Here is a 17,458-nt window from a genome sequence, read left to right on the forward strand (position 1 = left end):
GGCGACCTTCAATTGTAAAATGGTCGCCATTAAGAAATTTTTGGTCGCCCACTTTATCCCTCCCCTCCCCCCCTTTTTTTTTCCATCTGTTGGTCACTAATGAGCGACTTTTGTTGAAATTTTATAGTCGCCAAATTTATTTTTAATCGCCATGACGACCAAAACGGTCGCAATGGATAACTTTTTCCGTGTTTACAAATTTCATCTAAACATGAGGGGAATTGGGAGATATCGAGAAAGTTGTGCGAGCCCGAGATGAAGTCGGGGGTTTGCATAACTTTCGAGAATTATTCCAACCTCCTGAGTGTGCTTTTGAAATTGAAAAGAACTTGCCTGATTTGTCAGCCCGAGAACATGGTTGAGAAACTGAATTGCTCATCGTGCTTTGTAGAGTGGATAAAAATAAGAAACGTCTCAAAGAAAAATTGCATTTTATGAAAAATTATAAAGCCTATAAGCTAGGCAACCGATCGGGTGTGCGATGTTTGCTTTTAGACAAATGCAGGGTTCTAGGGGAAAAGATAGCTAGACCCCGACAAAAATTTAGCAATTTTTTTTCTCTATTTGTTACATTTGAACGTGAAATTACTTTGCTAGTTTTTGCAAAAGCTTTGAGTTTAAAATGTTTTCAAATTGTGCTGGCAAACACAAACAGCGTGACGTCGCAACTGTGTTTACCTACTCTCAACTAAACTAGTCAGTTGACCAATGAGAACGCGTATACTACCTCAATTATTTTACAAATGTAATGTACTTGCAGACGCTGCATTCGCGCTCTGCGCCATTGGGTAAGCCGGTGCAATGAGAATCAGATAATTGAGAATGCTAGAGTTCAAACTATGTTTATCTTAAGTAATATTTGGATTAACTAAAGTTGTATGAAGCCGATGCATGACGTACCAACCGATGCATGAGAAGACACACAGCACTTGCACTGTAAGTATCTTGGAGACCTCCATACGATTCCTAAAAAATGAAATTATAAGGAATTGAATGGAGCTTTTTTAGCATTAGTCGAGGCGCGGCGGGTGTTGTCACGTATGATCCTCGCAAGGATCATACATGACAACACTCGCCACGCCACGACTAACGCTAAAAAAGCTCCATAAAATTCCTTATAATAAAATTATAAGAAATTGTATGAAAAGAGTTAGTGGAGGAGACCACTAACTCTGGTATGAGGCTCTCCAGGATACTTACAGTGCAAGCCCTGTGTGTCTTCTCATGTTGGTGCCGTGGGCCTTATACTCAGAGGTTCACATGTGATAAGTGTCCTGATTTAGGATGGCCTCTTGGTCACTTACTCAAAGGGTCACATGTAACAAGTGTCCTGATCTAGGATGACCCTTTGGCCACTTACTCAAAGGGAATAAAGTCAAGACAGAAGAAATTTTGACAGCGCGCGCACTATTTGTAATTTACACTCGTGTTACAACTTTGCACTCATGTTAGTATAGGTAATCGCACGGGGCCGAGTAAAATTAAGGATCAATATCACGCTTATTTTCGGAAGTTGCTGAAATTGCCCGAGTCGCGCAACGACGAGGGCAATTTCTGCAACTTCCGAAAACACAAGTGATATTAATCCTTAATTTTACGAGGAACCATGTGATTACTTGTTTATAATATAAGGGGCAAAATGTTTTCTTACTGATCTCGCGCAAAACGGGACGCCATTGTTACAAAACAAACAGAAATTTCTTTACCTCGGTAGCCGTTGCTAAGCGATTTCCAGCCAATCATTTTCAAGTAATTTTCCCCGGGGGCAATTACAAAAATTAACAAAAAATGCCCTCTGTCTTGACCAATCATAATTCAGTAATTTTGCCTCTTATATGATAACATGAAAAATGCACTCGTTTTCAGCCAATCAGACGCGCGTCGTTTTTTCATGTATATTATTAGAGTAGTTATTACTTGTTCCGCGTCGCTCAGATCATGCATTAGAAACTGTGATAAGCTGTAGTATTGATGCGATTTATTCTGGTATACAGACATTTTCGGTATGTGGTTGACTTGTCATTTCTTTAGGCCCCATACTACTTAAAGTTTTTTTCTCACGATTTCTTCGGCAAGGATGACGACGTGTAGGGGTTGAGAATGGCATCTTTTATTATCGAGTCTAAAATCTTATTTCCCTTTTTCTCCCCGGCCCTCTAGGTGTATGCATGGTGTCTGCATCCTTCCTCATCTTAGGGAACATTTACTTCGCTATTCTGCCGGCTGACTGAGTGACCACAAACGTACACAATGGTTGGGTGTGAACCTTTGCTTCGGTGTAAAATAAGAGCATGTTCTCTCAACCAGTCATTCACAGGTAATTCTCGTAACTAATTTCCCGGGCCGGGTTGTTCAAAGTGTGTTAGCTATCAAATTTTGAGTTTTCTTTTTGACTTTTTATTTTTACTTCAGTTTCTTCTTACGTTAAGGACAAGTTAAACTTTTAATCCTGGATTAACGCTACATGCTATCATGACATGTTTCAAAATTTGCTTAAAAGAGGTTAAGTGGAATTATAGGCTGACCCTCCAAATGGTACGAGCAAACGTGCAAGCTGACATACGCTGGCATAGTACCGAGTTGATAATTATTGCAATTTGTTTCAAACAAAGGTCAGAAATGACCAACTTCTTGCTTTAGGTGTGTTCATCAGCTCAATGCTAAAGTACTTTTCCTATCAAGCCGACTGCTGTTTTATTCAATGCACGCACGATTTATTTTGAGTGTTTTTTGTGTGGCTTGTTCCTTCCTCCTGACTAGTTCCCAGTTATTTTCATAGTGCGGGCATCTGGCAACCCTGATGGTTTGGGAACACGAGGTGTGATACCACTCCCCATCATGCCTTTCTCTCCTACATACTAGATATGCTACGCTTTATGGAGACGGCTAAGGACTGACGGGTCCAACCTTCCTTCACTTCTTTGTTGTCTCCTTTTGTTACGAAATTGGGCTCATCAGGCATAATCAGTCGGCATAATCAGTCGGCATGCGAAAACGTCTGCATACCAGTTGTAACATGTCTAATTGAACGAAGGGATCTACAGCTTGTAGTCAATACTGAATAGATTCTCGATGTTTTTATTCCCATCCATTTGTTCCCATCCTTCTCTTTCTCTCTCACAAGGATTGTGACTAGTAACCGTTATTTCATTTGTAGGGTTGTCAAAAGTAGCTGGTAGTCGATGGAAGTAACCTCCTTTCTCTTCAGTAAAAATGGCTGCAGCCATCTACTTAAAAACGAAACAAAGCAAACCTAATAATAATAATAATAATAATAACAATAATAATAATACGGTATTTATATAGCGCTATTTCTATCACTATTCAATAGCACTGTACAGTAGTGTTATAGATCACACCGATAAAATTTATAGAACGTAAAAATCTCTGAAGTTTGAGTATAAGAAACTAACTAATAAGTAATAAGGTAATCTGTAATAATGAGAGTAAAAACTGTAACTTGTAATGAAATTAACTAATTTACTAACTAACTAACCAGCTGATTAACTAATTAACTAATTTACTAACCAACTATCTAGCGGCCTAGCTAACTACTTAAATAACCAGTTAACTCATTAAGCAATAGTCTAATTATAAATTTTTTTAAAAAGGGTAGGTCTTTATACAGGTCTTAAAATTTGATAGCGAGCCACTCTCTCTTATGTTGTTCGGAAGAGAGTTCCAGAGAATCGGTTCTACAAAAGAGAAACACCTATGACCATAACTTGCTAGCTTGACAGATGGCACTTTAAGTAAGTTTTTGGAGGAGGACCTCAGACTTCTGGTTGGTACATAAGGCTTCAGCAGTTCAGTGATGTAACTAGGGGCCTGGCCGTTGAGCGCTTTGCGGGTCAGAAGTAGTATCTTGTAACTGCGCTGGCTAACTGGGAGCCAGTGCAGCTGCTTTAAGACGGCAGGTTTGATGTAGTCATACTTTCTTGTACGAGTGACAACACGAGCTGCAGCATTCTGGACATTTTGTAGGCGATCTATCAGGAATTTGGGTAGTCCGTATAGTAGCGAGTTGGTGTTATCTAGCTTAGATGTAATGAATGCATGAACTAACTTTTCAGTATCTGCTAGAGATAGGTAGTCTCTTATCTTGCTAATGTTTCTAAGGTGGAAGAAACAGGCTTTGCAGGTGCTGGTAACATGCTTATCTAGTGACATGTGCTCGTCAAAGATAACTCCAATGTTTCTTGCAGAGGGAGATGGTTCGATCCGCTCATCAGACACATCAATATACTCTATTAATGGGGGTGGACGGTGTCGTGCGCTCAAGATGAATAGCTCCGTCTTTTCTCTGTCTAGTTTCAGTTTAATGCACACCATCCACGAGTCTATCTCAGACTAGGTTTACACTAGAGGAAATTGTTCCGGATTCGTGATGAATCCGAAACGTTTTAGTACCGGATTCATTCTGCCGTTTACACGAAAGTGGACGAATCCGAAATAAAAACTTCCCGGTTTGGTCGTGTCTCCGGAGATTTTGAATCCGGAATTTCAAGTGGGAACTTTGAATCCGATAACTTTTGAATCCGGAAAGTTTTGTCGTGTAACCGCTTTTTTTTCTCGAATCCGGATATTATTTCCACCTGCAATCTTTTGAGTTTGCGGTGAAACCAAAATGGATCTGGTGCTAACATTGCTGGCGTTCTCCGGTTGCCTAATCTTGTTGCAGATTCCGGCGACAAATTTTATCATGTGTTCCGCAGTATTTCTGAAGAGACGCAAATTATTATTGCAAGGTAGTTTAACGTCAGCCACACTTAATCGCCGACGACGTAGACTGCTTGGCATCTGTCCAACTCAAATTTGCCTCAGTGGCATCTGGATCTACTCTAGTCTTTTTTGGGGGAGGCATTTTCACTTTGTCGATCGAACGACGAAACAACACTGGGCTTGGTAACCATTCCATTTCGAATGTTCCCCGAGTTGTCGTTGTGTGTAAACGGTCAGGAATCCGAATATCCTTTCAGTGTAAACATCTACGAATCCGAATACTCCAAAATTGATGAATCGGGAAACATTTACGAATCCTAAAAACTCTCCTCTAGTGTAAACCTAGTCTCAGAAACACACGCTTCTACTTTTGCTAGGGAGCTGGGTTGTTCGGCAGGGATGGGCTTGAAAGAGAGATATAGCTGGGTGTCATCGGCGTAGAGATGGTAATTTAGTCCGTGCCGTCTGATGATGTCCCCAATGAGTGAAGTGTATAATAAGTATAGAATCGGACCTAGTGCTGATCCCTGGGGAACACCGTACCGAAGTTCTTTCATCTTTGACTTGTTTCCATCAACTATCACAAACTGTTTCCGGTCTTGGAGATAGTTTCGAAACCATTTTAGCACATTACCTCTTACTCCATAGCGTTTTGCCATTCTTTCCAGTAGTAGAGGACAGTCTCTGTGCTGTGAAAACGCTTATACGCAGACTGAAAAGATTCAATGTCATTCAATTGACAAGAAACTGCCTTTTCAATTATCTTTAATATGACCTTCAGATTTGAGATAGGTCTAAAATTTGAATAATCCTCAGAATCCAGGTTGTCCTTCTTCAACTTCGGTTTGATCAATGCTTCTTTTAGTGCAGCGGGCATTGTTGCTGATTGGAGCGACATGTTAACGATGTTAGTTAAGACAGGTAGAAGGGTTGATTTACATTCCTTTAGAATATATGCCGGTATAGGATCAAGATCGCAAGATTTTTTATCGATAGTGTCTACAAAACCCTCAAACTCTCTCTCTGACATCACTCTGAACTCTTTGAATTCGGCATGCCAAGGCTTTATGTTTGCTTCCCAGGACTGGGTACTAGTATTCGCTTCATATTGGATAGCTCTGTTCTTATTGTTGCTATCTTCTTCTCAAAAAAGTCGGCAAAATTGTTCGTAAGTTCAATCGCTGAGGGTGCGGTCAGATAGCGTCTCTCTACTTTGCGGTGTAATAGCTTGTCAACTGTACTGTGTTGGAAAGCACTTTTGGATCTGATGTATTCTCTGAAATAATAGATGAGTAGTATGAAGCCTTTGCGTTCTTAAGCATTTTATTCACAACCCGGCACTGGTCGACATACATCTGTCTGTCGATGCATAGTCTTGACGATCGCCAACGGCGTTCCAGGTTCCGGTGTTTTCTCTTAGCATCACTAATACCCTCGTGCTACCATGGTGCTGATGGACGGAGAGTTATCACGCGTCTTTTTAAAGGGGCATGCCTTTCAAGTGCGGTTCCGTCAGTGTGTTTTCGTATTTTTCAATGAGACTTGTAAGATTAGGGGTGCTAGTTGACAGAAGGTCGGACTGCTTTAGGTCATCATTAAAACTGCCCATATTTACCGAGCGCAGTTTACGATAACTAATTTCCTTTTGTTCCAGAGGTGGTTTCTTTAGGCGAAGCTTGCGGTGTACAGCAGAATGATCGGATAGCATGGGATCCCGTATCACAGGCAGTGTTATTCACTGGCTCGTCCTTGGCTCTAGTTAGGATCAGGTCTAAGGTGTGGCCCTTCTTATGGGTGGGTCCATTTACATGCTAGCATTTACATGCTCGACCGAACGATTCTAAGATGTTGTTAAATTTGACAGTATCCAGATTGCTGATATTATCCACGTGATAATTGAAGTCACCCACAATAAGTAGGTTACCAGGGGACACAACTAACTGTTCTGTGAGAATGCAGAATTCTTCGAAGAATAGAGCACTAATTAGTTGGTTTGCCTTAGATGGAGGTGGTCTATAGATGGTAACAATTCTTGTAGACCCAGTAGAGCATGTCGCTACGACATCTAGGTATTATATTCGAAAGATTTGAAATTTCTTTGGGTTTGTCTCTTGACCTTCATATGTTTTGTTATTGGGAGACCAATTCCTCCCCCTCGTGAGTTTTTTCCGAGGAACGTGGTAAAACTGGTATCCAGTGGGGCAAATTTCGGCAATGGAAAAATTATAGTTTTCATTATTACTCAGCCATTTCTTAGTCAGTGCGAAAATGTCCACGTTATTGTTGACTGCATAATCTTTGATCGCAAGTTCCTTTTTATTAATCGATCTGGTGTTCAACAAACAGAAGTCAATGGGTACGAATCCATTCTGCAGTTTTTGCTTTGAGCATCTTCTGCCGATAAGGTTGTGCCCATTCACTACTCTGGGACAGCAATTTTTGGAGCCAAGGGTGACGTTGTGTAACACAGTGGTTGGCCGTAATGCGCTTGGCTTGCGATGAAACAATGACCGGTATTGTTCTGTTCATAGAGGGCCCGGGATTGAGTTTAAATGTCAGTTCGCCAATTAGTTCCTTGTTGAAAGCGGCGGAGCTGTTGGGATAATAAAAGCATGGTCTTTTGTGTCTTTTCATTCTTTTATTTAATCGCTTTCACCATACTTACAATACTAAAAGGACTAAAATATACATATGAACAAGACACAGAGGAGAACGGAGGACAAAGGTGCGGGACACACAACAGAGCGAGGCTCCAAATTAAGTGTGCCCTTACGAGAAATATACAAATACTAACTATGTAAACAACAGACAGTGTAAAAAGTATATGAAAAAGTATATACAATAATAAAAGCAAAAACGAAAACGATATGAATAAGTCCCTTATGCGGCCTTATTCTGCGCCGCTTTGATAAATTCCTGTGCAGAAACGAACCAGTGATTGTGCAGCAATTCGCTCAGCGATGTAAAATGCTCGTTGTGAACAAAACATCTTTGTTAGAGTAATCAGATGTATTGTGAAGCAAAATTCCGGCAGCTTTGTGGGTCTAACAGGAATGCGACGTTGGATAGAAAAAATCCCTTCTAGGAGGCAGAATATTCAGCCTTGAGTCGTATTTTCGAGGCCAGTTTGTAGATTCCTTCGCTCCGACGAAGGGTTAAACGCTCGAAACGTCAGCTTTTGCAATCGTTACGGTGGCCAATTTACCACTTCAACTTTGTTGATATATCCAAATTATTCAGTTTGTAGATTCATAGCTTCTGTAATATCTTCCGTTCAGAAATGGTTGGTTGGTGCAGTAGAAAGCGAAGTAGAGGAGAAAGAGTGCAGAACGATCACAAACACGTCTTACCCTCTTACCCTGGTTTAAAACTTGCTGGTTGTGCTTGCACCTGCACTGCATAACTTTTAACAAACAATTTTCATGATATGAAATTGTCTTATCCTGTGAGTTGGACAGCGTGTCTCGATCCAACTGGGAAGTCAACTAGTGGAGATTGAACAGTTTAAACATTTCGCTTTCTCCAGAACACTTCGATAATTATTTTGATTCATGTAAACTGTTGCGTTTTTTTTCCTCGAGTTAATTTTATTTCTTCCTCCATCTGGTTGAGCGAGTTTGAGTGAGTGTTGTGCACTTTCTTCGGTGTGAAGTTGAACTAAAAGGTTTGTCGCTTAATTGGGTGAAATTAGCGGCATTTCCTTTCTCCTAGAACCGCCGAAAATTGCAAATTGAAATTGAATTTTGAAGGACAAATACTGACAGCTGATACAAAGCGAGGTCGTACTTTCTGAAATGGAAAACATCACTAATTGAATGTAGAATGTGGTATTAATGAAAATTTTGATGTAATAAAGCAAGGAAACAATCGCTATTGATACGGTTTGAAAACGGACATCCTCTTTTTTTTTTTTCAATTTTAACTTTAGTTCGTTTCATTTCTCTATAACCGTCCTTGTTGGATCATTTCGACTCCATTTAAAAGGTATAGATGATCCCTAATGTACCTTCTTATCGAACTGAAAAGCGCAATGGTATCGTATACAACGGCAAATGTTGGAAAGTTGTCAGGTGCTTTGACAGAAATTGCATAATTTGCAACCAATTTTCTTCCCTGATGCTGACGCGAAAACCAAACATAAAAAAAGCGTTCAACCAAGATTAAATGTTGCGACCCCAGTTTTCATAACATTCAGTTTTCCTCGTTTTTATCACTGAAGTCCTCGACTGGGAAGAGAGCGGTGTTTTTCCTATCTCAACTTGAGAATTAAATTGAAGCCTTCATTAAATATTCTAAGTTGTCTTCAGCTCAAAGTGTTGGTTTCGCTCATTGTCTCGCTATCTGGTCGAAAAAAGATATGAGAATATCGCAAATCCTTGTGAGAAAAGAAAAAACTTCGTGTGGGCAAAACATGGGAACGATTTTTTGTTATTTTTGTTTTTCTTTAAACATATATTTTTTCCGTAATTAACAAAGACGACACTTGGTACAGCTGGTAAATTTGGCAAGACAAAACAGCTTTCCCTGGAGTTGTCTTTCTTAATGCCTGATTGTTGTAGCGATATCTGAAAAATGAGATCCAAATCTTTCCTGATGGCAATCTCTTCAGCGCTGGTTTGCGCCTGAAATTTTTATTATCTAACCGGTAGAAAGTTTGAAAAGAAATATGTTTTTTTTTTGTTTTTTTTTCAGTGCCAACATAGTTAGTAGACTATGCTGCCGATAAACGTTCGCTACTCCTTGTAGGAGTCTTTCGTGTCTTTTGAATCCTTATTGAAAGCCATCCGATGTAAAAGATTCAAAGCGTTGACAGTGATGTTTTCAACTGATGACAGTTAATGTTTTATTCAGTACCAACGGGAGTTCCCTGAAACCTTACTGTATTAGCATAATGCTTGAAATGGGCGGACTTGTTTTGTTTATATATTTCTCATATCATTTAAAAAATACCCCCTTGATATTCACTCGAAGATGACTATGTTACAAGCAAAATCCCTAGGGTCATGTGAAATCGGATAAGACGGATCAGTAACTCGGGAAGTTGGCGGGAAAAATCTCTTTTTCAAGGAAACGGGGAAAAGATGCGATGAACCAATTCAATTTCGGGTCTTACTTAGAGATGGTGACGTCACCTTTGTCAAAAATTATAATGCGCGAAGAACAATAAAAGCCACCAAATAGGAGTGACAGCTGGTTAAACTCAAACCGCATCAAGACTTTTCTTCTGAAAATCTCCTTGAAGACGGGGATTTTCTTATAGTTAATTTAACACCAGTTTCGAGAAAAAAAATTCCCACCGGATAAGACCAGAGTCAAATTCAAACAAAGGACTTTCCATTATTGGCAGAGCGGACTTTCGCTTCAGTGTCAGTCCATCCAACGCGCTAGTGTTGAGGCGCCGTTGCCTAGAAGCCAGAACAAAACTAGAGATGTGTAAACTTGAAGACAACGTTTTGAAGGCGATCAGTAAAGCGAAACCGGAGAATGGAAACTACCGCTCAGTTTTCTATTCCCCCAGGGCTAACTGATCTACTCGAGGAATTTGTCGTTAAGTGCATTCAGGAGAATCCTAGCGATTTAGTCGAGTTTGCCGCTGATTACTTCAACATGCTGCGCCTTGGAAGAAAGAAAAAAGATAGCAAAGCCGGGAAAGAATCGGCCGCATCCAAACCCGAAAAAAAGGATACTGTGGAGGATAAGGAAGAAGTGCAAGAACCACCGAAGATCCCTGCTCGTGGAAGACGCCGAGCAGTTGCGGCCGAAGCGTACAATCCTAATGAAAATGACGCTGAGGTTAAATGTGTAGTTCACCCTAAAACAGATGAACAATTACAGCGCTTGAAAAAGTCGGTTGAGAACATTTTGCTTTTCAAGTCGTGCGACCGAGACCAGCTGAAGGAAATTCTAAACGCCATGTTCGAGCGAAAGGTGAGCCCGGAAGACGAAATTATTCGGCAAGGAGCCGATGGCGATAATTTCTATGTGATTGATAATGGCGTCTTTGATGTTTTTATTGAGAAGGACGGTAAAGAACTGAAAGTCCATACTTTCAAGGATGAGGGTAGCTTTGGCGAACTTGCGCTCATGTACAACTGTCCCAGAAATGCTACCATTATAGCTAAATCTGAAGGAAGCATTTGGGCTCTCGACCAATCCACCTTTAGGCGAATAGTCGTTGGAGCGGCAGCGAGGAGGCGACAAATGTACGAGGCGCTTCTCGAAAACGTCCCCATGTTAAAGGAACTACAAGCTTACGAAAGAATGAATTTGGCCGACGCTTTGGAAACAAAAATCTTTGACGATGGCCAGTGTATCATACGACAGAACGACGAGGCAGATTGTATGTATTTTATTGAGGCCGGCACGGTTCGCGTCACAGTATCAGATAAAGAAATCTCTCGGCTGACAAAAGGAGCTTACTTCGGAGAGGTCGCGCTGGTGACAAAGAATCCGCGATCCGCCTCGGTTTTCGCAGAGGGAGAAGCAAAGTGCGCAGTTTTGAATGTAGATGCGTTCGAGAGGCTTCTAGGACCGTGTATGGATATTATGAAACGAAATATTACACACTACGAGGAACAACGCAAAGCTTTAGGCTTGGAATAATGGCTTGATCAAACCGTAACACCTGCTCCAGTGACTAGTAGTTTAAAAGCGAGAATTTTTAGTTCACAAGCAGAATAACCCAACTTGGGTTAGCATTTGGCGCAGTATTTGCCAGACTGTATGTAAATGAAACTACTCCAGACTATTATTTCCTTAGTTTCGAGAGTGAAATTTTTCGAAACATAAAATTGCCATATGTGATGAGTTTTGTGAGGATAAACCACCCACCAGGGTGTAGTAATTATGCATGCGAGCTGCGGTAATTTTTGCAATTTTAGTGCCAGAACTGGTTGTTTTTGTCTTGCGTGCTGTGTTATTGCTGTGTTCGGTTGCTCTGATTGTTCGTGTTTTGAAAAGATCAGGTTTCCGGTTTCCAGTGAACTTTGCGTTTCGCTTTCTCAGTAAAATATATCATTTGAAACTCGGCGATTAAGTCGCGCTGAGTTCCTCATGCGAAAACTAGATGCATATACAAAATAAAGATGGAGACATATTTATCGAATTAGCAAGTAAATCCTATCGACTCAATGTGGTTAAGGTAATTTCGCTTTCGTCAGATTAATCTGTTAAATTTATCTGCCTCGCAACGGATGACCTTTTGAGCAGTACTGCATGCTTTTTAAAATAACCGCAGACTAATAGAACACTTCACCATGACAAAATAGATAGCTTAAATCGTGTATTTAGTGTGTTTAAAATGCAAGATGGCCTACATTATCCACCGTATACTGTACCAAATTGCAGTTTATCTTCATTCTCGAATCAATCCACTCTTTGACTGAATGTGTTCCACCCCGTCAATTCATGGAACAGTTGTTGATTGAAACTACATATATATCAATCCTTTTAAACCGCATAATTAGAATATTCATGTCTGGCTTTTATTCAAATGACTCGAACCGAACCTTCTATTTCTAATTAAAGGGACTCGAGGGCTTGTTTTATTAGAATAGTTGTTGTAATTGATTGAGAGAGTGAACTGAAATTATAAGAAGAACTTATCGTTGCTTCTCTTTTACGAGAAACGGTATTTCTTTGATAGTTCTATTAAATCACCGTTTTACCCGACGGCGACTGTAACCGTTGTTTTTCTTTATGTTTATCTTATGACTCGAACCGAAACTTCTATTTCTAATTAAAGGGACTCGGGGGCTTGTTTTATTAGAATAGTTGTTTTAATTGATTGAGAGACTGAACTGAAATTATAAGAAGAACTTATCGTTACTTCTCTTTTACGAGAAATGTGTATTTCTTTGATAGTTCTATTAAATCACTGTTTTACCCGACGGCGACTGTACCCGTGGTTTTTCTTTATGTTTATCTTTTTAACAATTGCATCATAATTTTCTTTCCTGTCGCCTTGTTTCATCTTAACTTTGAATGGATTATGCCTTTTTAATAATCTGTAACTGAAGAAACGGAAACGTTGTTGATATTTAATTCCTTTTAAGTAATTTTTGTTGTATTTTTCTGGAGTAATCAAAAAAATTTCCCCTTGATTGGAGGGGAGTAACAATTGCAATACACTTCACTGAGTTGAAAAAATTATACTGTCGTACTTAAGCCATTTTCTCCGATCCCAGTGTCTTTAATTCTGTTGTTTTATAATTTAGTTCTTCACATATTTATTCAGTTATTCCTCACATACAGAATGAAAATAAGGGTCCTGAATAATTTACTGAGAGGCATTTTCTTTTGACGAATAATTAGTTTTTACAAAGAAAAATGTACACTGTTATAGTGAGTATTTGATTTACTGATTTCAACAAGTAAATATTCCTAGACTGGTTCGTAAAAGAGGAACAAATTCGAACGTAAGAAATGAACCTAGTTTATGCCCCAACTCACCACCGAGTTCTCGACGACAACAACTCTTCACTTGACCCCCCCCCCCGGGTTCAAAGCATTTACTGTTCAGCAAGAAATGAACCTAGTTTATGCCCCAACTCACCACCGAGTTCTCGACGACAACAACTCTTCACTTGACCCCCCCCCCCCCCGGGTTCAAAGCATTTACTGTTCAGCAAGTCCTCTGTGGCACCATGGAATGCTTTCTCCAACGCTTGTAAGAAACGAAAAACGGGTTTCCTTTTTTAAAAATCCGCATAAAAATTTTCTATCCTTATTAGTAGTTTATTAGAACGTCTAAGATCAGGGTATCATCATTTGTGACGGCCTGAGCCAATTCTTACTCGAGATAATGACTAGTGAAGTGGGGGGAGGGGGGTAAAATATTACCATATCTGAGCAATGAGCGTCCGACCTATCCATTTGTGCAGGCCCAGCCCCTAAGTCAACTTGATGTTCGATTTCTACAGATGATTAGGTTTTCCGCTTTCGCAGGGTTACTGAGGTTTTTCATCAGGGAGCTTATTATCTAAAGCAAAAATCAAGAATAGGCGGGTAAACTGACAAGGCCGCGTGAATAAAGATATGAGTTAAATGGAATGCATGCAAATCCAAGTGTAGGCCGAAGGCTTGTATTTGGACCAGCAGGAAGCAAATTTACCCTACTTTGCGGTGATTTTGTTGATGTTGCTGTTGGTCTTGTTTTTTGCTGTTGTTGTTGTTGTTGCTGTTGTTGTCCATGTTGTTGCTGTTGTTATTGTCCATGTTTTTGCTATTGTTGTTGTCCTTTTTGTTGTTGTTTTCCTTTTTGTTGCTGTTATTGTTGTCCTTGTTGTTGCTATTGTTGTTGTCCTTGTTGCCCTTGATGTTGCCGAAGTTGTTGTCCATGTTGTTGCTTTTGTTTTTGTCCTTGTTCTTGCTGTTGTTGTTGTCCTCGTTGTTGTTTTCGTTGTTGTCTTAGTTGCTGTTGTTGTTTTCCTTGTTACAGTTGTTATCTTAGTTTCTGTTGTTGTTGTGCTAGCTGTTGTTGATGTTTTCCTTGCTGCTGCGGTTGTTGTTGTCCTTGTTGTTCTTTTGATGTTGTCCTTTTTGTTGCTGGTGTTTATTTACTTTTCCGTGCAGGGGGTGGGCAAAAGTATCAGTAAGTAGAGTCTGTTTAAGAGCCTAGTGGCCCATTAGGCCGGTGCTTAACTCCGGTTTCTGTAGCATGAAGCGACTTGGAGTATTTCTACTCCCCCCTGGATGGGATGCTAGTCCATCGTAGGGTTGGGTTACCCCCAGCATTAAATTGCCGGTACCCATTTATACACCTGGGTGAAGAGAGGCACTGTGAGAGTAAAGTGTCTTGCCTAAGAACACAACACCATGCCCCGGCCGGGGCTCGAACCCGGACCACTCGATCCGGAGTCGAGCGCACTAACCACGAGGCCACCGCGCCTCCTCAAAAATATTAGTACACACCTGAAATAATTGAAAGATCAGCGGTGACTAATATTAGGAACCCTGAAGCGTCTTGGTGATTCGTTACAACTCTCGTAATAAATTTTCCCCGTGTTTCTTGTGCATTTCCGTTGAAACTTAACGATTGCACTAATTTGCCTTCTTACAAGGTAACTTGGCAAGGAATGGATCGAACTAAGTGGTCAAGATTCAAAGAAGATCACAAATATTTCTTCGTCAGGGCCCATCATGACCCAGGTCATATTTTCTTTTCTTGTTGGTTGGTTTTTATTGTCACTCAAAAGAAGAGAATGCGTCACTATTATTGCCGAGTATTTATTCCCTTGAATGTCCATAACCTCCATTACGGATGACGTATATTCGAAGCCAAGAAAAATTAGATTGTTAACCAGTGGCTTTTTCGCTTTTTTTTTTCTTTTTTTTTTTTAAATGACAAAATCTTCTTTCGACCGTTAAAGACATCTGAAAAATTTCTTGTCTTTCAATATCAGTTTGTGTCTGTTATAATCTGTATAAAGGTGTCTCCCGTTTCTGCTGCTTCTGGTAACGCTTGTATGGCACGATGAACGACAAGTGCTTTGACAACAATAGATAAGAAATCTGCAATTCACTTATTACTGGTACAGAGTAAGAACTGAGTCTCGAACGTAACTCACGATTGCTTTACATTTGCTTTCATCACATTGTCTCACCCATTGTCTAAATAATGTACACCAAACTTGGGCGCAAACCTAAACTGAAACAATCGCAACTTGGCAGTCAACTGTTCCCACGCTTCAATTCAGGTGGTTTGGGAATTTACTTATCATTGGCCCCTTATCTTCACTGGCTGTTTTTACGAACCCGGACCACAGTGGAAAGCGGGGGAGTGGCAGAGAGTATTACCGTCACTGTGCTCCTCTTTTTCCAGCTCCCCCATCCCTTCGTCACCCTGACCTCTCTGTTTGTCCTTCATTTAACGACCAGGCTCAAAATTTACCATTCCTTTTACTTTTTTTCGGCACAGCGCTCTTCCAAGTCAGTTGACAGAACATCCAAATGCTAAATTGGAATTACCTGGGGTTCAATTCATAAAGGAAGGTGCATGATTTTGTTTGTCATGCCCAAGACAAATGTTAAACAGAGTTGCCGGTTTAGAAGAATCTTGTTGACTTGGTAAAGCTGTGGAATTTTGTTGATGTTGTTGGCGATACATAGATAACAGGTCTCTCAACTGGACAGCTTTGTTTACAAATATGAGGACAATGTATCATTGACTGGTGTTTGCATAAACCATTTTTGGTCAGCAAGAAAGGATATTTTACCATGCCGTTGTGGGGTGGCCGTTTGTTATCGTTTTTCGGATCTTCTGTACTGCGTCATTTGGTGTTCTGGCATCATCCGTAACAAGAACAACTTTTCATGGGAAATTTTTTGTTCTATTTTTCATAATTACTTGCCAATTAACACTGCAACTAATGTCTAAATCTCAAGGCACTTGTAAGTTAATCGGAGTGATGAGTACAGATAACATGCGTGAATGTCTGTTAACTTCAAGTTGCAAAATTCTTGTGGTAGCGAAATAACCGTTGTTGTAATTGTTTTGAAGATGACGAACTTCCTTTCTGCCCCACGCCTGTAAAAGAATGTTTCAAACCTTTTTATAAGTTCGTTTATGGCTTGTATTTATCTATTAGCGTCAATTAGTCCTTTCTTTGCGTTTCTTCGCTACCTTTGTAACGACATCAACGCTCCATATTTACGTCAATAATTGATTTTTCTTGCTAGTTGAACCATTGGGAGGTCAATTATTGATGTACTGTAAAATGATGAAAATTTTAACAAGCGCAGACCCACTTACCACGCAGTTGTAGGTTCAAATTATGAGGCTGGAAATTACTTTTCTTGAGCTTTACTGCCGCTGAATCGATCCCTGATTTTTTTTTTCGTTCCTTTCAATTTTCACTGTCACTTTTCAAAATGGGTAAACTAATGGTAATGGTTTTCTTCATGGCATGTTGGGCTTCCTCCTCCGAGAGGACGATTCGCGACGTCAAAATAGGTTTGTGACTTTTGTTTTTGTTTAGTAATCAAATCTGTTTCGTAAAGGGAATGTGACAGAAAACAGAAGTTGTGTAAGTAAATGAAAGCAGAATTGGAATGTTTAAAAACAAGAGAGGAAGCAAATGACATGGAAACATTTATAGGAAACACGAAATATGAGAGAAACCGAAGAGAAAGTAAGAAGCAAAGACGTTATTTTGAGGTTCATTTTCATATTCTGTGACTGTGCGATTCTGTTTCTGATTTGTCTTTCGGATGATGTTGAAAATACCGAAGGGTACTTGAGCAATAGTTACATCTGCCCCTGTCGCAAACACACGTTGCTAAACAATATGTTTTCTGCCTTTTATTTCCTTTCTCGATTGACGTAAATTTTTATTGGTAAGTCTTGCACCGCGGTGAATTCTGATAGAGTCATGTTACAGACTCCTAACATTATTTGAAGAGAAATCTCTAACATTAATTTTATTCCTCGAGTATGAATCTCTGATAATCGTTCACATTTGAATGGTAGAATTTATACCTAGGATATGCGTGATTATCTTTCTGCATCAGTAAAAAAACTTCAGGGAGTGAATCAATCAAATACAATCAAAAAGTTAAATTGGTAGTGATGATTATTTACAATAGTCGGTGCTTTGCCAAGAACATTACAATTTGGGAGGTGGCCAGATCAATTGATAATACCAAAAGCGATCGATACTGCACCATGATGGTTATTCACAGATATTTTGGCCATGATTCCGACACCAGTTCTTGAGACTTACGCATTTCTGTTAAA

General features: G+C 39.9%; 1 protein-coding gene, 1 non-coding gene and 1 pseudogene across 3 annotated transcripts; 1 reads left to right on the forward strand and 2 right to left on the reverse strand.

The window, feature by feature from the left end:
- Positions 1-3,038: 3,038 nt before the first annotated feature.
- Positions 3,039-4,332, reverse strand: LOC148717545 (uncharacterized). Its single transcript, XM_088743728.1, has 2 exons — positions 3,793-4,332; positions 3,039-3,227 (listed from the first exon to the last, which is right to left on the reverse strand). Exons 1-2 carry the CDS (start codon positions 4,330-4,332, stop codon positions 3,039-3,041), a joined length of 729 nt encoding a protein of 242 aa, XP_088599854.1.
- A 5,552-nt stretch (positions 4,333-9,884) lies between these two features.
- Positions 9,885-12,611, forward strand: LOC111330180 (cAMP-dependent protein kinase type II regulatory subunit pseudogene; annotated as a pseudogene). The gene has a single exon (XR_015994693.1). The product of XR_015994693.1 is annotated as a cAMP-dependent protein kinase type II regulatory subunit pseudogene (transcript).
- Positions 12,612-14,539: 1,928 nt separating this feature from the next.
- Positions 14,540-14,611, reverse strand: Trnar-ccg (transfer RNA arginine (anticodon CCG)). The gene has a single exon. It is a non-coding gene; the product is annotated as a tRNA-Arg (tRNA).
- Positions 14,612-17,458: the final 2,847 nt, after the last annotated feature.

Source organism: Stylophora pistillata, chromosome 13 (assembly GCF_964205215.1).
Source record: "Stylophora pistillata chromosome 13, jaStyPist1.2, whole genome shotgun sequence".
Taxonomy (NCBI): domain Eukaryota; kingdom Metazoa; phylum Cnidaria; class Anthozoa; order Scleractinia; family Pocilloporidae; genus Stylophora; species Stylophora pistillata.